This window comes from Lonchura striata, chromosome 1A, assembly GCF_050655825.1.
Source record: "Lonchura striata isolate lonStrDom1 chromosome 1A, ASM5065582v1, whole genome shotgun sequence".
Taxonomy (NCBI): domain Eukaryota; kingdom Metazoa; phylum Chordata; class Aves; order Passeriformes; family Estrildidae; genus Lonchura; species Lonchura striata.
Window position 1 is genome coordinate 28570415 of NC_140741.1, and position 24914 is coordinate 28595328.

Consider the following 24914-nt stretch of genomic DNA (forward strand, 5'->3'; position numbering starts at 1 on the left):
GAAGTATTTTCAATAATCTGAGATCTGGACTCCTTAAGTGATGCTCCTCAGCAGCTGAAGTGTATTGAGTCAATCAGTATATTTGAGGTTCATTTGAAAATAGGATATGTACTCCTTCCTCCCTAAGGTGCTTTAGTACTTTATGGGCAGCCTGTGCATACTGTGATAGGCCAGGCCCTCTGGAAGGATGCACCCAGCTTTGCCAGGAGGCTTAGACCTGTGGGAAAGCTGTGGGAAAGCTGTGGGAAGTTACAACTAAATTTGCACACAGATAATATACAGGGTGGTCTGGAGGCCAAGAAAAGCAGATGTTATAGAGGACATTTTCTCCAAGTGACTGAGTGGACCAGTTGTTTACAGCTTCAGTTAATGAGCTCAGCTCTCCAGGATTCCTTGTGACAGGAAGGAAAAGACCAAACCTCTCCCAACTTAAAGTTATTTTCGAATGTCCAGATAATGCACGATGTCTATCCTAATGATGTATATCATATCTGTGTCCCAAGTCTCCTAATTGTGGAGGTTTTGTAAGACCACATTTAGAAGTGCCACCAGCTGGTTGCTCACGGCAGGTGAATCAGTGCTTTGAGCCTTTGCACACACTGCAGTCATTGGCCTGCAATAAACCTCAACAGAGTAGTTGTTCAGAGAGGTAAATCACCATGTCCAGTTTGTATTGCAAAGGACTGATGATTGCACTCCTGAAAAGAATCTTGTACAGCCTTTTAGTCATCCCACTCAAACACTGTGACAGTGTTAGTCATGAACTACACCTTCAACATGAGCAGGATGTTTTATCTATCTGCCCACTCACCTTCCTTTAATACTACTTCCTTGGTCCACTCCAGTTTTGTTTCATCCTGACAGCCAGTGGCTTGACTGCTGGGTGTGAGACTAGTTCCCTTGCTGGCCAAAAGTGTACGTTTTTACAGAGCCCTTTTCAATCTGAGTAATTATTTTTTTTCCTGATAAGAGGTTAAAAATTAAAGAGGTTTACTCTAGTATAGTGCACCGTGTATGGAAGAAAAGAGCAGCTTTTATCAATCAGACTCCTTGGACAGGGGATAGCTGATAGTTCAAAGACAATGGGCCAGGCAGATGTGTGGGAAGGCTGGTTTGTATTTCCATAGGCAGGAGTGTTCCTACCACAGACACACTAACAGCTTAAGACTTTCATCAGTAAATGTGACTGCAGCTATTACCTCTTGTGCAAAAAAGAAGGGTACTTGTCCTCACAGACTTTGCCTTGTCTAACTTCTAGCAGAGGTTGCATTTTTGAAAGTGAACAACTGTTCAGGTTCAGTTGTGTTTTTACATTTTTTAGACCCCTTCTGTTGTGCATCATAGTGGTTTTATGGTTCATAGGACTCTTGGAGGAGAACCATGCAAATTCCTGCAAATATGATGTCATTTTGTGCTCCCTCCTGTTTTGTTCCTTCTATCTGCTTTAAACCAGCAGGAAGGAAGGTGGGAAAAATATGACATTTTCTTTTATTGTATGCAAGAGTTTAAGGAATGGCATTTTTTTTTCATTTAAATGATTGCTCCTTGCCAACACCACATGAGCAAACTCATAAAGTGGCATGACAGCTACCATGGTGTGCTGGAGAGCACAAGGACTCGGGAAGTTGCTTGGGGGTGAAGGTAGAGAATAGTGCCAGGGGAAAATGTCTTCATGCTTTCCTTCAGATGGAGATGACATAATGATGCCCAGAAAAAAAGAGAGTCCTTACTAGCCTTTTTATGTCATGGTTGATGCTATATTTAGCACATAGCTATGCTGGCATGCGAGGTCTAGGGAAAGACAAGGCTGATGGGGAGCTGTGCTGGTGGGGATGGCAGCCCCCAGGGAGCTGAGCCATGGAGGGGTGCAGAGCAGGGCACTGTTATGGCAATGTCATGCAGAGGTAGAGTTGCCTGAAGGAATGCATGAGTCATAAACCAGTTTCTCCACAACATGTGAAGAGATAGTGGGGCAGAGGGCTTGTTCCTAGAGTTGTCATTTGCACCACCCCAGTGACCCTCCTGGTCAGGGAGACGACTTGCTGAGCTGAAGTAATATTTTAAGGAAGTAAAACTTTAATGCCATGGTAACAGTAAGAGTTCTCATGATGGGAAATGTCCTTGCTATAATGTGGGACCACAAATATACAAAGCCTCATGTCCTCTGAACAGACATCATGGGGAGAGCTCAATGACTTAGGACAGATATTTAAACTTTTTCGAAAGCATTTTCCCTCTGGCATAGTTTGAGATTTTCTTAACCCTGCGGTCTGCTCAGAGCAGTGACCCTTCTTGTCTTGGCACAGAGCAGAGCTGTGTGACGTTTTCCTTTGGGCAGGAATACAGCTCCAGAACCTATCCCTATTCCTGCACAGCAACTCCTTCTTGCAGAAAGGCCTCTATTTGTCAAGGACTGGATCTAATTCTCAGGGATGTTTTGTATACATAGCCCTCCTAAAAGAAAATAGTTTTATTCTGTACTGCATGTAGGTGGAGATGATGGAAAGGAGGAAGGGAGGGGTTCCTGCTGGCAAAGAAACCAAATCAAGAGTTATATACAAATTCTTACTTCTATTTGTAAGAAAGGCAAATTAGACTTCTAAAAATCACAGAGATCCTTTAGTACCTGTGTGTGACTTTGGATTTTTCTAGGAAAATTTGGGGATAGTTTGTGCCTGAGTCTTGCATGGAGAGGCAAGGTAGTGCCTTAAGCTCCCCATGAGCAGCCATCCTTGCAGCCTCGTGGGGAGAGCCTGCCAGTGTGGTGGGAGCAGTGGTGTCGTCCCAGTCCTCCCACAGCAGGGACTTGTCCCCAGGCAGGAGTGCTGGTGGCACAGGTGGCAGGCCACTCACCAGAGTGCTCTCTTCCTGAGGGCAGAGCTGCTCCCCACCAACACAACCCGTCTCCCATTTCTCTGATTTACCAGTCAAGTTGATCAACTATTTAATTTTGTCAAAATCATTGACACAGAACATTAAAAGGAGAATTATGCCACTTCTGTGCTCTATGGCTTGGGCTCATTTATTTTAATTAGCTGTAACAAATTCATGGTTAAACAAGGCTCAAGAGGGTGCTGCCTAAATCAGCTATTCATGGCATACACATGACCATTAACAAAACACTTCTCCACAGCTTGGCTGTGTTCTCCCCCATCTAACTTGCAGCTCATTATAGCTCTAGAGGTAGGAAACAGAATGTAGCACCTAAATAAAATGTGAGCCTGTGTCCACAGATGATTGAATAGAAATGAATGCATTAAGCTGGTGAGAGAAGCAGGAGAGAGTCATCACAATAAACACATCTTGTTCAAGCAGAGTCTGGAGAAAACTATACCTCTGTTTTAAGGCACCTGCATGAAGTTGGGAGTATTTGGGTCCTGATACAGCAAACCATTAAAAAAAGCTGATAACATGTCTGTTGTTCTCATTAAGTATTCTGAACTTCTCTGTGTAATAACAATTTTTAGCTTTTCATGTTGCTTGTCATAGAAATAGCATAAGCAACCACTTATTTTGATAATAAATTTATAGTCTGTCTTCTGTTGTTTTAGTTGCTCTTTTCAAAAATTATATTGATGCATTTTCTTTGCACAAGTAGATGAGATATCTTCAACCATTGCAAGATGAATTTAATGTGTTAGGTTAAGCACTTTAGACGCATGCATAGAATTTAATGGATTTTTAATACTGTTATTCTCCAAAATATATAAAAAGTGTAAATAGCCCAACATGAATATAAAATAATACCTTCCAAAGAGAAAAAAGCTAATCCTGTCTCCCTCTGTTTTTCACAGGTGGGACAGTCCCCTGGTTGATCTGTTTTTCTCCAACCAGTTCCTTGAGATCACCACCACTGTGCCATCCACTTCTGTGTATGGGTTTGGTGAACATGAGCACCCGACCTTCAAGCACAACATGGACTTTGTTACCTATGGAATGTATGCCAGGGACCAGCCGCCAACGGTAATTCACTCTGTGCAACACTTTGTCCTAGTTTGTGTCACCAACAGGGGGTGGCAAACATGGACTGTCACAAGCTTTGCAGGTATCATCAGTTTTAATTAAAGACTAAGCCACAAATTGTTTTGAGGGAACTTTGAAAGCTTTTATCAGAACCTTTCTCACAGTGCAGTTTTCAGGAAAAAGTATATTGTGTGCCAAGATCCTGGTCAGGAGAGCTTTGCATTTCATGCTTGGATCAATCCCTGTTCATCCAAACAAGCTGGACTCCAGCAGGATTCATTAGATATTTGGCTGAATTGGAGTCAGTGGTTGATGAGTCTGTTTGAACTAGAAAAGTGATTCTTACTCATGTCATTTTGAAGGGTTTAGCAGAATATCAGAGGTTTAACTGGGAAAGACTAAAATATTCCATTGTAATAAGGCAGGAAAAAATTACTCTTTTCTGTCAATTTGACTTCACACCAATTTAGATGAAAAAATCCCCAACCTTTCAAAGTAAGTCTCTAACTATGAATGAATTTACTTCCTTGTCTGTGCATATGTATGTATCTGACAAAAGACATGAAAAATAGCAAAGTCAAGCCATTCTTCATGTGTTGTTTATGTTTCAGTCATTTGCCAACCTCTATGGAGTTCACCCTTTCTACATGTGCGTAGAACCAGACTCCAATGCCCACGGTGTTCTCCTTCTGAACTCCAATGCACAAGGTAAAAAGATATCTGGATTCCCTATATGGGCTGCATATAGAAATATGATAGATTAGTAAGTATAAAATACTGTTTTACTGACTGCTTTTTCAGTGTGGTACAAGTATGAGTTACTGCGCAGCTAATTTAAGCTTCCAGGAATAATAGATTTTTCAAAGCAATATCAGTAGAATGAATTTTTAACAAGGAATTTGGGCATTTTTAGGCATTTCATGGAAAATGCATTCTTAACTTTTTTAATTAAAATAGATGCAAATAGAGGAAAAGAAGAAGGTGGAAGAAATATCCTCTGAGATTGGCATAACAAAATCAAATCAGTTTCAGTTAGTCCTATATTCTGTCTTTGGAGAAAAGTTTTCTGTGTTGCCATGGTCACCTTTCTGCATTATTCTAGTGGTATAATTTCGGAAAAGGTAAATCTTCACTTAGTCTATAAAATCAGTTTCCCCTGGCAGACAATGACTTTCAATAAGATTAAAGCAGCATAGAGAACCCTAAACGCAAACTTGTTGATCTTTTGTATAAATATGAAACCAAGACAAATGGATGTCTGCAATCTACTCTGTGTGGGTTTCTGTGATCTATTGCTGCACAATGCCAATCTGAAAGCAGAGATTACAGAAACACTGAACAATAGCCTGCCTACCTGCAGGCCCTGTTTGCTCATCCAGTTGTACCCACAAGGTGCACGGAAGAGCCCAGCATGCACAAACTAGGATGGATAGGATAGACTAGAATATTTCAGTTGGAATGGACATCAAACACACTTGTAGTACAACTGCCTGAACACTTCAAGGCTGAGAAAAAGCTAAACATATTGTTAAGGCATTGTCCAAATGCCTCTTATACAGTGATGGGTTTGGGGCATCAACAACATCTCCAGGAAGCCTGTTCCAGCATATGCCCACCCTCAGTAAAGAAATGCCTGCCTCCTAATGTTGAGTCTCAACCTCCCCTGATGCATTCTTGACCTATTCCCATGTATGGTGCAGAGCTGGTTTGTGCTGAGGGCCTTTTTTCCCGTTTTAGATGTTACTCTGTCTCCAAACCCATCTTTAACTTTCCGCACTATTGGAGGGATCCTCGACTTCTATCTCTTCATGGGACCGACTCCTGAGAACGTGGTTCAGCAATACACTGAGGTTAGTGGAAAAGTGCACATGGAGCAGTGCCTTGTAACACAGTCAGTATCTGGTAGTATCAGTGGGTAGTGCAGCCAGAGCTTTGTCCTGATCCATTTGTACAAAGCTGCAGCTTCAGATCCATGGGAAAACTGCCGTGTGCTTGAGCATCTGTGAACAGTCTCGGAGTGTCACAGGCAGGCTGGGTGTTGAGTGCACATCTCCAGCCTCTCCCGCAATATGCCAGGATGGGATGCACTAAAGGGATGCAATGATTAGAAAGATATCTGTCTAAGCTACTCCTCTCTGGGTTGTCACAGTTTTATAGTCTTTGCTGTATGACATGACTGCATTTTGACACTGCAGGCCAAGTAAACAAACTAGGCAGAGCACGAATGGGAATGTCTGGGAACTTTACATATGCTGGATTTCAGAGATATTGAATGGACTTTAAAGTCTTCAAGCCTTTATTTGCCAGTAGAATTGTTTGCTGATTTTGGAGCCATCAGGCTGTTTTTTACTAATGAAAACCCATATAATTGCATTGGAGAGCATGGATGTATAACACTGCATTTACTGCTGACTCACTGAGTGTAACTACTTGCTATCCAATTGCTGAATGATTCCCAGAGAACTGAGAGTACACATGCAAATGACTGTTTTGGAAGTGAACATGCAATTCTTCTCTAGTGAGGACTGTGCAGGAAAAAGTAGCAGATTATATGCTTTTTCTGGTCACCAAATGATGCTTCAACTGGGCCTTTCCACAGAAAATTGCCAGCTCAGATGCAAGCTGTGCATGTAAAGAAATCAGCATCAAACCTAAAGAGTATGGAGCAAAACTGGAGTAATCATGTGAGAAGGGGGGGTCATGGTGCAGACCCTGAGGATTAAGCTGCACCTGGAAGGCTGAACAAGGTGGGGCATCCCAGAGCTCACAGGCGTTCAGAGCTCACAGCAAGATGTGCATGTGCTCTGCCTTTCCCCATGCCACTCCTCAAAGGGGCCTGAGCTCTGATCTTTAGCAAACATATTTTCTTTCTTGGCTTTTTAAAGCCTCTGTATCCTGTGCTTGCCTTCTTTTAAAGTGCCTCTATGGGAACAGAAATACTGTGGTTTAGAGCAAGGGTAAAAGAGGATTTAACCCAGAAGGAAAGTATTTCTGGATTCTGGTTTGGTGAAGGAAGGGATAAAATTTGCTCCATGTTGCTGTTTTGCTCATGTTGCTGTTTTGTCTGGGGTGGTGGATCTGCTAGACGTTCCTTTTCCAAGAAGAGGTTCAGGTGCTACCTCCCAGAGAGGTGAGAGGTTGATGGTACTCCTCCATGTCCTGGAGCAGGAGGAACTCCTCTGTTGCTTGGAGGTTTCCAGCTCCCTCTGCACATCATCCCCACCCTTTGTCTTCCATGGATTAACCCCACCTGGCAGCTCAGCCCCACGCAGCCACTCAGTCGCGCCCTCGCAGAGGGGTGGGAGAGAGAATCTAAAGGGTAAAAGTGAAAAAATGTGTGGGTTGAGATAAAGCCAGTTGAATGGGTAAAGCAAAACTGTGCACACAAGCAAAGCAAAACAAGGAATTCATTCACCAGTTCCCAGGAGCAGGAGGGTGTTTAGACACGCCCAGGAATTGGGGGAATGGCTGAACATGTGACTGTTACTGGGAAAGACAAATGCCATCACTCTGAATATCCAGCTCCCCCTTCCTCTTCCCCCAGATTTATGTGCTGAGTATGAAGCCATTTGATATGGAATATCCCTTGGGTCAGTTGGGCTCAGCTGTCCTGGCTGTGTCCCCTCCCAACTCCTTGTGTACCCCCAGCCTCCTCACTGGTGGTGTGGAGTAAGGGGCAAAGAAGGCCTTGACTCTGTGTAAACACTGCTCAGCAAAATCAGCTATATCCCTGAATTATCATCTCTATTTTCAGCACTAATCCAAAACACAGCCCATTCCAGTTACTGTATAGAAAATTAACTATATCCCAGCCCAAACCAGCACACAGGATCTCCAATGCCAGTGCCTCAGACCAGCAAGCAGGCTGGGATTTTAACTTACATATGGGTAATAAAACCAGCGCGGGGGTGGGGAAAGGGGGGAAAAAAAAGAAAGCAACTCTCCCCCAGGCTGGAGCTTTGATCCTCATTTCAAGGGAGTGAGTGCTGCATTCTGATGGGAATTAGAGCCATTCCTGCTCCTTTTCAGAGTCTTTTACTGGTGTTTGAAGGCAGCATTTCTGTGGCTTAGCAGGTGGTCAGCATCTGAAAATAAAATGAGAGAGTTCTCAGTCTCCAGCTGACGGGTAGTGGCGGCTCACTTTCCACCCCTGTCTTTGGGAATGGAGCTGGAGCAAAGAAAACAAGGTAAAGGCGAGCAGTGGGCGTCTCCTAATGAGACATGTCACATGCCAGGACAAAAAAAATCCTGTTCTGTATTATCTGCACTTGTGCTCAACTCTCTAGGGAATCTTAAAGAATGTATGTTAGTAATTTCAATGTGAAATAATAACTTCTTCAGTAAACATCCTGAAATTCCAAGGTCAGAAATGTTACAGTTACCATATTATTAGTCTCTAGGGTAATAATTTGACTTTTATGTACAAGATATGTGGGAAGGTGAAGGAGACAGAAAAGACTTAATTTTTCAGTTGTATTTTCTGTCACACTGAGAGGATTTTCCCTGTGCAGTCATTGTCATGCTGTAGGGCAAGAGAAGGGGTAGAAAGGAGAAGTGTGACTGATGTCTGCAAGGCACTTCTCAGCAGCAGGGCTCAAGGGTTTGCATTCTCAGCTGTTTGCATGGGTCTGCTCTGGGAATTGGTGTTTTGGGAGCTGCTGGCTGCAGGGGCCCCTGCTGGGACCAGGCTGCACTGCTGCAGAGCTTTTCGGTGGAATAGCACCTGCCTTCCCCCTGAGCAAGTCTGGCCCAGTCACTGCTTTTTGCAGGGACCACTCATTTTATCTCTCCAGGATGGCCCCACTGGTGTGGCAGGGTGGCCAGGTGCCAGTGGGTGCACAGCTGGTGAGAACAAGGGAGCTGTTTCCAGAGCAAAGTGCTTTACACCTTTCTCAAATGTTTTGTGCCATTGCCTTCAGTACCACTTCAGTATCTGAGCCACCTCTCTGCCTCTGCTATGCTTGTTTCTGTGAGAGGTTTAGGAGCTTAGCTCTGCTCAGTGCTTTCATGTGGCTCCCTGCAAACCACTGAGTTAGGACAGCTTTGTAACAAAGCTCTTTATTTGGCCTCTGGAGTATGCAAGATTTCCCCACACACCTCTCCAGGTTGTCACCACCACCAGGGTGGACCACGGACTCTTGGCCAGAGCTGCTGGGTCCAGGCTATGCCAAGAGCAGGGCTCTTGGCACTCTGTGTGGTGATCAGCTGCCTTGCCAGAGTCACCAGCCTCTCTGCATCCTTGGAGTGAGGACAGGTAACAGCAAAAGCTGTGGTGGCCCTGGATGCCAGCCTGGCCAAGGATAATCTGCTTTGAGTGGGCTCCAAGAGTGAGGCATGGTGTGAGAAGGGAGCAGAGGGTGAATGTTGGTACCTCTGTCCCTCTAGTGTGTGCTGCATGGAGCAGAGGTGAGCTGTAGGATGCATCCTGCCAGTGGCACCAGGGTGCTACAGCAGTGGCAGCAGCCATGGGCTATGTGCTGGGCCTGGTCCCATGGGAAGGAGGAGCCTCCAGTCCCATTCTTCTGCTCCCTCCTGCCTCTGAGCCCAGCTGTGTGGGGTGTTACTCCTGCCACGTCTAAGGCATCTCAGATTGTCCTGTACAGCTCTCTCTATGTGACAGTGATCACATTTTTCTCCTACTGCAGAAGAGGTCTGGTGTGCAGAACAGTTACATAACACAAATCTCACTTTTAACAGCGAACACCTCCGTTTGCAGGAGGGTGAGAAGAGCAGGAACAAGCTAAAGAATTCAAGCTCTGACCTCAGCCTGGATGAGGCTCTGCAGTCACACCTAATACAAGGCCAACATTGCCAAGACCACTGGTGGCCTTTCAGAACAGACCAACAGTGCACAGCAGTAGTGGACAGTCAGGAATGTTAGGGTTCAAAAAATAGATATTTAATAGCTCTTGGGTAAAGGCCATGAATTTGTTTTTTTGTCATAAGTTATCCAATAACAAGCTGTAAGTGAGCATACTGTAAGTCTTCTGATTCTTCTTGGAGAGAAGACTGCTGGTTTGCTTCCTCCTTACGGAACTGTGGGCTAATTACAGATGTAAGGGACCTCAGAGGTCTCTAGTCCACTTTCCTATTGGAGAGGTAACATGGGGAACCTGCTTGTACATATATCTTATCACAGATGATTCAGTGAGTCTTGGAGCTATGTTCCCCAAGAAGGAACAAACAGCTGATAATTGTTTTGTGCAGCAAAAACCAAGATTTGAAGACCTTGGCATTGAAAATCCTTAATTTTTTATATTCCTGAGGTGGTGAGCATCTTCTTTATGGTTCAACAGCTGCAGGGCCTTTCTTTTTGCTCTCCTAAATAAAAGCTTAGCTTCTGTTAACAGACTTTGAGTGAAGGTTGCCCTCTAACTGACTGGGTGCCCACAGCACTCAGCTGCTTGCCTTAGTCATAGCAGATGAGCTGGATACAGATATGTGGGCCATAGGAGCACCTGTGGAATTTACCCACTGCATATTTAGCCATACAGAAACACTAAATCAGTGCATTAGCCCACTTGGGTTTTACAGTTTCCTCCTATAACTCCTCTTTGAAGAAAGGGAGTTGAAGCAAATACCAAGCTTCAGAAATCATTCTGTGTGGCTAATTAGGGTGTAAGATTAGCAATCTGCATTGTGGGACATCTCAGCTCCTTTGTGAGCACGGGAAAGGGCACCTCTCTCCAGCCTCTGTGATATGTAGGCATAACTCAGCAGCTGTCTCTCTCTCATCAAAGTCTTTGGTCATAGTGTTAACAGAATAGCATCCTGATTTACTCTATAGAATTTATAACCTAGTACATGTCACTGATGCTCATATTAATAACATTACTTGTCCAATAATCCAGCACAGGGAAAATGAATACAGATCACCTGCTCCCTAGACACAGATTTTATCTTTTAGATATACTTGTTTCCACTGAACTTCATTCTTACCACGAAGTGCTTCCAGGGTACCTCCTTGATACATCACCTCTCAGGTGGCTCTGAAAAAAGTGAAAACAAATATACGTAATGCTAAATTATGTAAACATGGAAAAACTAACAGTGATTTATTAAACATCAGGAGTTAGTTAAGAAGCAAGTGCAGGAAGAATTCTGGAACAGAAAATACGATCTTTGTTTTTTTACTGTTTCTGCACTGCCATATCTTTGTGCTTTTCATTTTCCCCTTCATTTTGGATACCACGTTTTTGCTCTTTCTAGGTTTTCCTCCCTCCGTTCCCCTGCCATACCCCATCTACCATTTCTGATTTCTATGGGAGTCAATTTTGCCAAGCAGGCTTTCTCTGGCTGCTGCACTTTCTGATAATTTGTATGCAGAATGCAATCTATATGAATTAACTAGATCCTAAATATATATCAACTCCAGCTTGAGTCTTCAGGTTTGCAAAATTACATTCCTGCCTCTGCTGATCCATCTGTGAGTGGGCACCATATGTCAGTTTCTTTATCAGGAAGCTTCAGGGGGATCCAGTAGAGAGAGTCCACAGCATAATTAGAAAAAAGAACATTTGTTTTCCCAGCTGCGCTGTTTTCATCCTTCCTCTTCAAATATTCTGCTGGTTTCATTTAAACTCACCATAGATGCACCAGCCTGGTGAACCTAGAGAACTAATTGCTTTAAAAACTTAATATCTTCCTTTCAAGATAGATATTTTTCTGTTGGTTCAGCTGTAATCCAAAACTCCTCAAGGCATGCTGTCACAAAATACTGTCTCACTCTGTGGTCCAGAATGACACAGCCCCATCCCATAAGGGTGAGCAGGTGAACCCCAGCAAACCCCAGTGCTGGGGAGATGTCCTTTTGGAAGGGCTCTGACTGACACAGCAGTGGCCACAGCTCCACCTCCAGCCCCACTGCTTTCCACCTGCACGCTTGATAGGACATGGGGGACGAAGCCAATCCCCATCTAACTCTTGAAATGCAAGGCACTGGCAATGTCCCAGACTGACAATTAGTCAGTCCTCCAGCAATGTCCTCCCCAGGCAGGAGTGACCTGGGGAATCACAGGACCCAGAGCAGAGCTGCTCAGCAGTTCCCACTGCCTCTGCCCAGGCTGGTTCTCCCTTTCCCATTTCCCAGCCTGCTTGGGAAGAGGCAGCAGATGCCATGCAGACATCCTGCCAGGGCACAGGGCTCTGCATTGAGCTGCAGGATTAATATTTATCAGCCACTTTTCCCTATTTCTCTTGTCCAAGATGAGAAGCCTGTGCACAAAGCATTTTATTTCATTAGGGAGTTCTTTTGTTTTGGTCTGTTTTTTTTAACCTTGTTTGTAGAGGTCATTCTCTGTTTCCACTAGAGAAAGCAAGGGCAAAATATGTGTCTGCTTTAGGAGCACAAAATGGTGGGTTCACAAAGCTCTTTGCTGGTCTAAAACAAGCTCTGCTGCCTCCTCAGATGAATTTATCCTTGACATGGTGAGTGTGGATATGACAGAGAAGAAGATTTCTGAGGCAGTGTCCTGAGGCTTGCCATGCTGTGTTGGACACTTTGGTGCTGGCTCACAAGGTGTCAGGGAGATTGTCCTGAGCATTCACACCCCATTCAGCTCTCCACAGAAAACCCCAGCAGAGTTTGAAAGATGGTCTGGGTCATCAGATATGTCCAGACATGCTTTCCCAGGTCATACGCTTCCTAAAGAAAATCCCACAGGAAGGTGTGCCTTCATGCAATGCATCTCCAGAGCTTAGCAATGCAATAGACAACAGATTGCCAGAAGTGCCTTGTTTTATTTATTTAAAGTAGATGGTGTTTAGCTGCCAATATGTGAGTTTTGTTGGTTTTCACTTTTCAGCATAATTACCTAACTATGGATATCCACAAGGAAATAAGGGAGGAACCATTATTTAGCCAAAGGGGGACAATACCTGCAGCTGATTAATAAGTCATAGGTGCTTAATAGCTACTAGATTTTCATGTATTGCCAGCAAAGGTGCTAGAAATAAAAATCAAAGGTTAGCTTCATTGGATTTAACTGAAGTAAGGATTTCAGGAGCTGTCCCCCAGAAAACACTGGTGTGTGCTAATGAGGCAAAGCCAGACTTCAGCTTATTTGTAGAACCGACACATCATAATTGCCCACTGCTCATCCCAGGTTACCACAGCAGCTCTCACCAGGGAAAGCAGAGCAGGATGCCTTCCTTCCCTCCCTTGCTCTCAATTGACTTTCCTCATGCCATTTACAGATGGATTCAGGCAGTGGAAATAAAATATTTATAAAATCATATTTAACTCATTGCCTTGTGTTTCAGTTGAGAATTTCAGGATCCAACAGCAACTCTGGCCTGGAAGAGGGTTGTCAGTGCCTGGCAGCACAAGGCTGTGGGCCAGCAATAACAGTAGTCAGCCATAAGTAACTGAGTTTCATCAGATTGGTGTGTAAATATGATTAAAACTTCAGAGAGCTCAAATAAAAATCAGACTCTTGATAAGTTAGTTCAGCTGGATGTGGTAAGAGAAGTTTGCAAAGCTTAGGTTGCTGTGTGTTGTTGGAGATTTGCCTTCTGTTGACCAAGGGGTTTGTGGACTTGTCGTGGATCAAGTGGCATGAGGATCCACACTGAACTTCTGCTGGCATGTGCCCTGTCAGTGAGAGCACACGCTGCTGTGCAGAGGCTGAGACCACATTTAACATTAGCCTGGCTTTTTTACACCATGTTTCCACTGGAAGTGATGCTCAGTGCTGGTGTTGGAGTCACTGTGAGGGGCAAGGATCCACCAGGAGAAGTGCCAAGCATGCTGTGCTGAGAGCCACTTGGAGAAAGGAATGGGTATTTAATGGGGGTGTGATGCCTGTGCCCTGGTCTTTGTGCCTTAAATGATCTGGAAGCCTCTCCTGGTGTTTTAGAATAACTTCTTTTCCTCTCACCCCTTGTGTTTCTGTATTCCTCATTCCTGCTGCAGGCCATTGGACGCCCACACATGCCAGCCTACTGGTCTCTGGGATTCCAGCTCTCCCGCTACGGCTATAACACCCTTGATGCTTTAAAGGCAACTGTTGATCGCATGAAGCACTATGACATCCCATATGTAAGTATGAATTGTTCACTGTGTGTGCTAATCGTAGAAGTATAATGGAGGGAAAATAATTATCTTACAAAGAGAATTGTAGAATAAAGGGACATTCATAATCTTATGCAGTGGGTTTGCATGTAATATCTTCATAATACTTAAAAAACATTTAAACTGGGCATGATGTTTAAGTGCTGCTCTTGGCTGCATAGCAGTTTATTTTGGTGTCGATTTGCAGTATGAGGTGCTAGCATTTTAAAAACAAATAATGAAAAACAAAGTTCTAAAGCAAGGGGCCTCGTAATAATCGGGAGCTGGACAATAGAAATGCAGATCTGAACCAATGTAGTTAATCAAAGATTCTCCCTTTATTATTTATAAGATGGCAGTTTATATACACTTCAATATAGTTTACAATTGTGAGAACACTCTCATTGGCAAGAAAACATTGTTCCTCTTTGTCTTAAGGTGGCTAAAGTTTCACACTTCAGACCTATACTAATTCACACCCAGAAAGCCCAGTGCTCTGTGCTTACACCTTAACATAATTTCTAACTGCGCCACAGACTAATTCCTAACTGCACCATAGGCTTCAAAGGCCTCACCGAGGCCCACATCTGAGGCCTAGGCTGGGGTAGCTCAACCTTCATTCCAAATATAAATCGTGTCCTCTCTCTTTCATAAATTCTGCTACAAACTTCTGATGCAGATCACTGCAAAATAGTTGCTAAACTAGGACTTCTACATTTTCTTGTAGTCCACTGCTAGGATTGCAATTACAGTCTCAGGTTTCATTGCATACATTTGTTGCCTTTTAGAAATACCATTGGATACATTCTGGTTTCTGTATCAAATACTTCAGTCATAGAATCATAGAACCATTGGAATTGGAAGGGACCACTAAAGGCCATCTAATCCAACCTCCCTGAAATGAACAGCAGCATCTTCAACTAAATCAGGTTGCTCAGGGCCCCATCCAACTTAATCTTGAAAGTTTCTACAGATGGGGCATTTACCATCTACCTGTGCAACCAGCTCATTGTAAAAAATTCCTTCCTTATATCTGGTCTGAATCTGCCCTCCTTTATTTACAACCATCGCCCCCTGTCCTCTTGCTACAGACCCTACAAAAAGGTCTGACTCCATCTTTCTTATAAGCCCCCTTTAGGTATTTAAAGGCTTCAGTAAGTTCTCCCTTGAGCCTTCCCTTCTCCAGGCTGAACAGCCCTAACTCTCTCAGCCTGTCCTCATAGCAGAGGTGCTCCAGACCCTCTGATCACTTTTGTGGCTCTCCTCTAGACTTGCTCCAACAGATCCATGTCTTCCCTGTCTAAGAACTCCAGAGCTGGATGAAATATTAATGTAATTTTTTACTTTAAAAATGTTTAGGATGTCCAACATTATGATATTGACTACATGGAACGTCACCTGGACTTTACCTATGATAAAGTGAATTTTGCTGGTCTGCCAGAGTTCATGAAAGAGCTGAAGAAGAACGGAAAGCACAATGTGGTGATTCTGGTAAATTAACGATATTACTAATTATTTCTCCATTTATAAGAACTGTTCACAGCATAGTCTTCATAGCAGTGACTAGGTGCTAACGCATGTATGCTAATGTAGCAGCTTTTCCATTTTCTCATATGTTGAAAAGAGCTGAAGAATAATTTCTCACAGATTTAATTTTTAGAAGTGTTGCCTTTATTTGATATCTCTGTACCGGTATCATCTCTGTTCCAAAACATTAATTCTCTGTCATTTTTTCTGCACTCAGTTATAAGAAATTTTGCCTCTGAATTGAGAAAGGATTCCTTTCATGCAATTCTTTCCTGAAATTAACAAATAAATTTAATACACATACAAAAATAGCTGAATAATGGAAAAAAATCTATTCCTGATTGCTCTGGAATATAGTAACTATAATTCATGTTTCCTTGTACTTACTTTTTATCTAAGTTAATGGGAGAAATGATTACTTGTATGCAAATTTGTGGAAAATGTATTTTGAACCTCTAATCAAAATTGGCTTATGGCCAAATGAATTAATTTGGATACAAGTGAAAATTGGGGTTTTCCATCTTCCCCAGTAAATTTTTCCAGCAAAATTTTCTCTTTCTCTCCAGCACTTCCACATACATGTCCTTGTGCCAAAATGACTCTGTCACAATAGCTAAGTGAACCAATGGTGGCGAGGAAACTGGAGACCAATTTAATAGAAATTTAAGTAAAGATGAAAATAAATTAGGAAATTAAATAAAATCCGTTGATAAATTCACAAGCTCTTGCTCTCCATGGTCCCCCAGCAGCTCAGCAGTAGGAGGGCTGCACTCCCCAGAGCAGGCTGCAGCTCATTCTCCATAACCACTGTGGGCAGGATAAGAGGAAAAGCATTTTAAATTGCAGCAGGACAAATTCAAGGCAAACATTAGGGTACAGCTGCCTGTCTGCAAGGTGAGCTGAGCTCAGACAGCTGCTGGGGCCAGGGTCCCTCCCCAGGTGGGTGCTGTGAACAGGCCCAAGAGATGGATCAGGCGTGGCTCTGGCTGAACTGACCCACAGCCACAGGGTAAGGCGAGACAATCCCACAGGGCTCCTCTCAGGACTTTTTGCTGCAAATTTAGATTTGTAACCTGTTTTCTACCTAAATGGTGAGTTTCTATCTTTCATTTGGGTACTTCTTTCATATTGGTATTACTTATTTGTCCTTATGTCCAGCTGCCAGTCTCTCACCCTTCTATTCTCTTTCTTGATATACTGATTCAAGTACGTGTATTCTCCCTCAGCCTTTCTCTGCTTGGCTAAACAAACACATTTACCTACAATTATATTGATGGCTCATGCTTTTAAGGAGACCAGGATTCAATTAATCCAACTGAATCATGATGGACAGGTGACTAATATTTGGACCCTAAATCAAACAAGTCCTTTTAAAATAAGGGCCATGTTCCTCTTCTTGTCCTGGGGATCCTGTCAAAGGTTTGTGGAGAGAGAGACTAAACAGCAGAGTCCTAAATTGTGGGGCAATTTCTCTTTCACTTGTGCTGGTGTATCTGGAGTCAAAACAAGCAAGAGCTATTGCAGTTTTCTCATCTAAAAATCACATTATCTTGTTAAATAGACAGATTAAGGCAGAAGTGCCTCCCTCCTGTCCTTATTTTTTCCTCACAGTTTGTTGTGAAGTTTGAAATACCTCTGAGGATGATGTATTAGTCAGCACCAGAGATAGCTATATCAGTGTTTTCTTTTTAATTGGGAGTTTTCTGATAGTTTCTTTAAACATACCTTTTTTTTTTTTACCTAATCTTTGCTTTGGTCTACTATTACTCCATTTACTACTTGGACTCTCAAACAAAACCACGCAGCCTAAGTGATCAATTACATATTGATAATGGAAACAGTTAGAAATCAGTCCTGACTAGCCTAAGTGATACATACAGTGAGTGCTGCTTGCATACAGCAGTATGCATACAGTAAATGCTGCTTGCTAGTTTGTCCCTAAAAATGCCTTCCCCTGGAGGTTCCATTCTGAGCAGCTCAGGGGTGCAGCAGTGAAATCAGTTTTCAGCAGTGAAGGTTCAAGGCACAGCGTTTAAATAGTAGCAGATTACTAAGTCACTTTGATGGAGAGAAACTTTAAGACAAAAATAGACCCAAATTAAATGGATACATCATTGTAAATAACTGAGCAGTAGTGAGCACATGTGCTGCCAGGACTGATTTCTAACTGTTAAGCAGTTTAGGCTCTCTGTAACCTCAATACTGCTCTAGAAATGATCTAATCTCTTAGAGCTCTAACATTAAATACCACATGCCTATTTATTGGTTTATCTCAAAATAGTTTGCAAAACATTAATATAGGAGCAAAATACCAGGAGTTTGGGGTAGCTCTTCCTAAGCACTCTTGCCTTTCAATGAATACATGGTAGTCAACTCTTTTTCATCACTGTTGGGAGGTCTCCAGTTGTTTTGTACTTGCTACTGGGTATAAAGCTACAGACAAGCAGCTGTGCTTTAGTGGGTGAGCTACATTATCTTCTTCCTTAAGAGTTTAACTTCAACAACATTTTTAAAGCCCTTTCAGTTTTTCTGGTGGCACATTTTGCAGCAGTGCAGGGAGGTGTTGCTGTATAAATTCAGCTGTTAGTCAGATGCAAGGAGCATAGCAACTCTTAATTCTTGCAGTGAGCTAATGGGAATCCAGATAGGAAGCCTTTCTTTTGTCCTTCAACTAATTTGTAACCAAGGTCTGTCTTCTGCTCTAGTTCTTTAGCCAAGCTTGTGAAAACAGAGTAAAAGCTGAGCCAGTCTGTCCTTCATTGTTTAAAAGTTACTGAGAAGTATAGTTTGCACTGGTACTGAAGTTTTCTATTTTCACTTTATTACAGTTGCTGATATCTCTGTCAAAATCTGTCTGTTAGCATTCTTTAGTGATGTAAAATATTCCCCTAAGTGGAGCTGGGAGCTGGAGCAGTGTGAAGGGTTTAATTCCCAAGTGATAGTGGGTGCAATCAAGGCAAGTGCAATCCAGCTGGATATTGAAAAAACAATTTTGTACTTAGATTCCCTTTGGGTAGTGGGAGTAATGGTGAGTTCCCCAGATAGAGCAGATTATTGCCTCCCTCATGATGATTTCAGGAAATGGGCTCTGACTGCATCCAGTGAGTGTCATGAAAAATCTCCAGTAAATGGATTTGGGGAATGACCACTTTGGTCACAAGCAAAGCACAGATCCTGACAGCCAGCAGTACTGACACTGGAACCTGCTTGAGGATGGGACCCTGAACTCAGTTGTGTCACCATCACTGTGCTTGCTGGTGCCACACCAGCAGGAGGTCTGCTCCCCATGCTGCACCCAGTGCTGTGAACCCTCTGTAACTATGGTCACCTTGAGAGTAGCGTGGCTCCATTACTGGAGCCTCTTAAGTGCAGCCCTTCTCTCTCCTAATCTCTTTCAGAGGCCAGCTCTGTTTAGGGGAAAATGTGACTTTGCATGTCAGCACCTGGTCATCACCATTGCACTAAATAATTGTGCATGTTTCAGCTGTGTCAGAACAAATATATTCTTTAGAAACAAAGAAGTTCTAAAGTAACAATGAATACCTTGAAAAATTATAAACGTTTTTACTAAAGAGGCTATTTAATGAAAGGCCTTGTAGGCTGTCTATTAAGTCATACTAAAAACAGAAACAGCTAGGAATGACATAAGTGACAAAATACTTGGAAGTCAAGAGCAATATGCTAATGATTCAAAATAATGCACAATATCTTTAAGATTTTAAAGCAACTGTGTGAGCTGTAGAGCCAAAAATTTCCAGAGATGAGTTTTTAGGGATGTGCATCAAAATATGTATTTGGGGTGGGGCTGTGGGTGGCAGTCTGGGTACATGCTGGGTGCTCACAGGTCTTCAGGCAGTCAGCTGGAGTTGAGGATGCTCAGCACTTCTTCCCCAAAATGCTACAAAGATGATTGAAGTTTTAACAGGCATGAAACATCTTCCCCACAAACAACCCCTGCAGGCATGGAGAGGTTTTGTTTTCTTTAGGGCAATACTAAACCTGCATAATATATTAATACTAAACCTGCATAATGTATTAGATTTATGCTCTGGAACAACCTTTCATCTGAAGGAAACCATAAGTTTGCATTAGGAGTAGCTAATTAAGCTGACTTCTTCTAGCCTTCATGTCCCTTGAGAGACATCTTTACCACAATTAAAAAAGAGTTATTATAGATGGACAGTTTTCTCTTTTGCAAAGTTGGATTATTGAACAAGTTAAAAATGTAATGGACCCTTATAGTCCTTTTGGAGGTGACACTAGAGCTAGATAAAGTTAAACAAAATTTCAGACTTAAAGTAGGGATTTAGCTGTAGCTTTTGTTTTTGAGGCATGGAAGAATATACTTCCCTTACCAGGCTGTAGTTATCAGAGGGCTCACAAGTAAATAAGGCAATTAATTCAAGTATTTAAATGAGATTTAAAACAAGCCTTTAAAATAACTTACCATTTGAGGTCTGACGTTCCCCCCCCCTTCTCACAGCCCCCCAAAATATCCTAGGCTAGCTCAGAGGTAAGCAGCTGTGAGGGGAGGAATATCAGGAGAAGGCAAAGATTTCCAAAAGAGGCTCTTACCCCAATATATGTTGGTTCAGCTCTCTTTATTCTGTGATGTCCATGTGGAGAGTGGGGCAAAAGAGGACGAACAGGAAATGTCAGGGGTCTATATAGACTTTGGACAGGGGGTGCTTCCCTGGTTCTCTTCCAACCCCGTTGGGGCAGGAAGGAGGGGTCCAGGGTTATCTTGATCAGAGTCACAGGGTCCCGGGGAAGGGTAAATAGAGTGCCCATGAGCTCACTGTAACACCGTTCTGATACTTTTTTCTTCTTAAGACATTTATTAATTAGACTTCTATCACATTTTGATTAAAGTTCCTTTAAATTGTTGCACAAGCTACAACTGAGTGGAAGCATTGTTTCAATTGTGTATTTCTCCATTGTGTTTCGTAACTAAAAGATTTTGCCAAAAGCAGAACCTGAGGAAGTAAGATTTTCTAAGAAGAAAGTAAAGAATTCCTTTCTAAAATGGCTGCAGTCTTTATCTGTTGTAAAAACCACAAAGTAGATAGTTGCTTCCAATTAGGGATGTATTGCAAAGTGCACTTACTCCTCCTTTTGGTTGTAGCTGACTGCTGGGCAGAGTTGCAGAGTACCTCTTCATTTACTGTCATCTCCAAGTATTCCTAACTTCATTACTTCCCAGCATGGTGTGTGAGCCTCTATTGTCCTCAGGAGCTGATCAGGCTCTCTTTGTATCAGCTTGGTGGCTACTGATGGTCATCCTGAAGCAGAAGAGTTGTTGGTGTCATTATCACTGGCAGCAGTGAGAGGTGATGACCACTGCAAACAGTGGAAAGGGGCTGGAAGGACAAGCCGTGGGGTGTAAAATGCTGTGGTCTTGCTGCCTGGGGAGAGCAGAGGTGTAAGGCCCCACAGGCAGGTGAGTGAATTGGGTTTCTCTACATCAGACTGGCATAACACACATTGGTTTGGAATGGAGGGCTTACAGGGTCCTCTTGAGGTTGGATGTGCCCAGCTCCAAGCCCCTTGAAAAGTTCTTGTTATTCCAGCACTGAGCTGTTGATGCTGAGGCAGCTGGAATAAGGATTGCCTTGGAGAAAACCCAGAGGTGCTCAAGTATGGGAATGTCCAGCACAGCACCCAGCCACAGCAGAGACCTTGTGGGGGGAAGTAAAATCTAATGCCTCTCCTAAAATACTTTGAACATAGAAAGTCTTATGAAAATAAACATGAGGGTATTTAGTAATTTCACTTTGCTCTTGCCTTGCAGAAGAAATACTCATGACATATCCTTAATGACTTTTTCTAAATTATTGTGTGCTCTCAACTCTTATTAAATTTTAATGCTGTTTTCTTCCACTAGTTTTGCAATCAGCATAAGAACATAATCCAGATTTTTCTAAAATATAGAATAGAAGAGTAATTGTTATTTCTGGGATTTCAATAAAGGAAGGGTGATTGTTCTTTTCAGGACCCTTTTGTAACCAAGGATGAGGAGCCAGGCACTTACAGGCCTTACGACCTCGGCCAGGAAATGGGAGTGTGGGTGAACAACTCTGATGGTGTGACTCCTGCTCTTGGGCGGGTGAGATTTTAATTTTGTCATGCATTTTGTGTAGTCCTGCTTCAAAAAAATAAAGCAGCAATGTAATAGAAATGGGAAAATAACCAGGATTTACATATGTAACTCCTAGATCTGGCCTCCTGGATATTCCGTGTTTCCTGACTTCACCAACCCCAGGGCAGTGGAATGGTGGACCACGTTGTGTCTGGAGTTTAAGGATGTCCTTGACTACGATGGCATCTGGATTGTATGTCTCATTATATCTGCCCTTCCTTCTTTTTTAAAAAAAAAAAAAAAAAGAAAATTAAGATTTTCACATGTCTTACTCTCTTTATTAAAGGATATGAATGAGCCAGCCAATTTCATGAGAGGCCAGCTACCTGGATGTGCAGATACTGAAATCAATAACCCTCCTTACACTCCTAGTAAGTATAATAGAATAACTTCTTTACCATGAATTATTTATTACTATTACATTAAAATGTTTTTCTATTTTATATAACATATTATATTTTATAGTAATAATAATATTGTAATTTCATTGGGGGTTTTTTTGTTTGTTTCTTTGGTTTTCTTGTTTGTTTTGTTTTAAACCTGAATAGGCTATATTTTAGGGGGAAAAAAATCTATTCTCTCATTTTCCATTCTTCCCTGCCTGTTCTGTATGTTCAGTTAGATATTTGTTCAAGACTCCAGTGGCTCAGCTTTCAAGGAGTATCAGAAACAATCACTTTCCTCTGTCCAAGGTTCTGCTTGTAACATGACTAGAAAAATGACCTTTCCTGCCATCCTCTTAGCAACTGGTCTACATCAGAAAAAGGGCAAGATACCTATATACTATAATTCAGCTACAGACTTGTGAAGTAACCCTTGCCACTGCTAGTCTTAGACATGGGCAGTCTCTGCACTATGACAAGAGAGATGGTGCCTTAGTTCAATGTATTTCCTTTCTCTTAGGAAAGAAATTATCACAGTGTCACTAGAAATGGGCTAAAAATAAGTTTTTAAATACCTAAGCCTATGGGAAACTTACAGGAATGGGAAAATCTCTTCCCGTAGCTGAGTTAATGACAGGCTCATTCCTCCCCAGGAAGCCATGAGTACTGATGATTATTGCCAGTGGTGTGGCAGTTAATCCAGCCAACATTTCCCCAGGAAAGCCCAGCTGCCTGAGCAATGTTAATATGCAGTAGGAAGCTGATACATGAGAGTTGGGGCATTGGCAGTGGAGTATTGGAAATGTCCCCTTTTCCCCTTCATGCTTTTGTACTCATAAGAATTCTAAATTTTCTTTATTAAATGGCAATTCTTTTTCTTTTTTTTACTTTGAATATAAGATTAGCATAAAAAAGCATGACAAAATATTAGAAAGAGATTGTAAATTTTTGAAAGCCGAACCAGAGCTTTTAATGATGATTTTGGTGTTTGCTCTCTTTGTGGGGTAACCACTGCATACTTACCCTGTGGGTCTTGACCAAATCCCAGGAACTGATGAGAATTTCCACCTTTGCCTTAAATTACCTTCAATTTTGTCAGCCTTCAGAGCTGTATAAAAGATGTGAGACACTGGGTAAATTGGCCAAAAGAGCGGAGCTCCCTTTACATGACAAATAGAGAACTGAGAGTGAACCCATGCAGGGGCTTCTGAGCCATTCAGCTGAGCTTTGTGAAGATTAGCACTGACGTCTGAGCCACTAGAAGGGACTCAAATCTAGAGGCCTACATGATGTGTAAGGACACTGAGAGATACTGAAGACAGGTGTGTTTTGAGCCCAGTTTCTCTGACTTGACTCATGTATATATGCACCTGCTTCTGCTTGTGACCCACAGTGTTAGAATGATATAATGGGTTTGTTAATGTGTATTGTATAATTGTATAATGTTATAGATGGGTTTGTGTTAGAAGGGACCTTCACAACCATGTTGTTCCAGCCCCCTAGCATGGGCAGGGACACCAGACCAGGTTTCTTGAAACCCCATCCCTCCTGGCCTTGAACAATTCCAGCATGGGGCATCCACAGCTTCTCTGGGCAGCCTGTTTCAGTGTTTCACCACCCTCACAGGAAAGACTTCCTTCTATCTAATATAAACCTACTCTCTTGAAACCATTACCCTTTGTCCCATCACTCCATGCCCTTTTCAAAAGTCCCTCTCCAGGTTTCTTGTAGGTCTCATTTAGGTACGAGAAGGCTGCTTGAAGGTCTTCCCAGAGATTCCCTGGTTTTGGTCTTCCTTCTGCAGCCAGGAGCCCTAGGCATTACATCTCAACATGTAGGGAATCTATCTTGAACCAGTGTTTAAGGGCTTTCTTTTCTATTTCACTTTATAGAATACGTGCCTGTTCTTAGCTGTCCAAGCCCTTGACTTATATGAGAGGTGACCTAAGCTGTTTAGTCCAGTATGACATAAGGACCTCCTCAGGGTTAGCAGAGTTTTGGGAGCTCACTATTGTTTTAAGTGCAAGTCCCAGTTTCAGAGCCTCGGGCTTTTTGTCAATGTAGCCTTCAAGCGCCTTGTCTGAATTTTATAACCATCATTACACGTAACCATGGTTTGATCTTCTGGTTCAAGCCAGATGTCCTTCAAATCAATTTTCTATAAAACACTTTATACTGAAGATTAATATGCAATTGTAAAATAATCAGTATTACTGAGGCAGAATACAAAATACTCAGAATAAGAGTGAAGCATGAACCTGTGATTCACATGGTAGCATTTTCTCTCCTATCCAACCTTAAATTTATAGGGCTAATAATCAAGAACCACTGGGACATTGTGTGACTTTCCTCAGAAACTTAGTGGCTTCTTCAAAGACGTATTGGTCAAAGTGACTTGGAAATTGCCTATAAATTAAGTTATTTCTGATGTAGATCACCGACACTGGAGTCTTTGTGTTCTAAAGATCCAAACACAAGGATTGTAGCTGTAGTGGCACAGCAAGGCTGAGAGGTTAATGGGGTTTCAGGTACAGAGAAATTGTGATAATGAACTGCAACCATACAGGAAGTGTGATTATGCAGGCAGATCGCTTGTTCGTGGAGAAATACTTACAAAAGTGCGTGCACCTAATTAAGCATGAAAAAAAGAATTTTTGAGAATTCACTTTCTTTTTTATTTTGAGAGAATTGCATAATATTTGCAACACCATCTCTAAAAATAATTATAATGTCTCGGTTTGAAAGACAGGTGTCTGCTAAGGAAGGCAGGAGCCTCCCTTGGAATGGAAAATATAAACCACTTCCTTCCCAATTATTATAATTTTGAAATTAAAGGGCTCTCAGGCAAAGA

The 24914-nt window shown here is 42.4% G+C and overlaps 1 protein-coding gene across 1 annotated transcript in view; it reads left to right on the top strand.

The window, feature by feature from the left end:
* The window catches only part of LOC110481816 (sucrase-isomaltase, intestinal), a 59715-nt gene that overhangs the window by 9722 nt on the left and 25079 nt on the right, over positions 1-24914 (top strand). Inside the window, exons 5-12 of the mRNA XM_077783119.2 lie at positions 3795-3963; positions 4575-4671; positions 5701-5813; positions 13877-14002; positions 15374-15505; positions 21534-21647; positions 21757-21873; positions 21967-22051. Coding sequence (XP_077639245.2) covers positions 3795-3963; positions 4575-4671; positions 5701-5813; positions 13877-14002; positions 15374-15505; positions 21534-21647; positions 21757-21873; positions 21967-22051 — 953 coding nt within the window. The remainder of the gene's footprint in view (positions 1-3794; positions 3964-4574; positions 4672-5700; positions 5814-13876; positions 14003-15373; positions 15506-21533; positions 21648-21756; positions 21874-21966; positions 22052-24914) is intronic.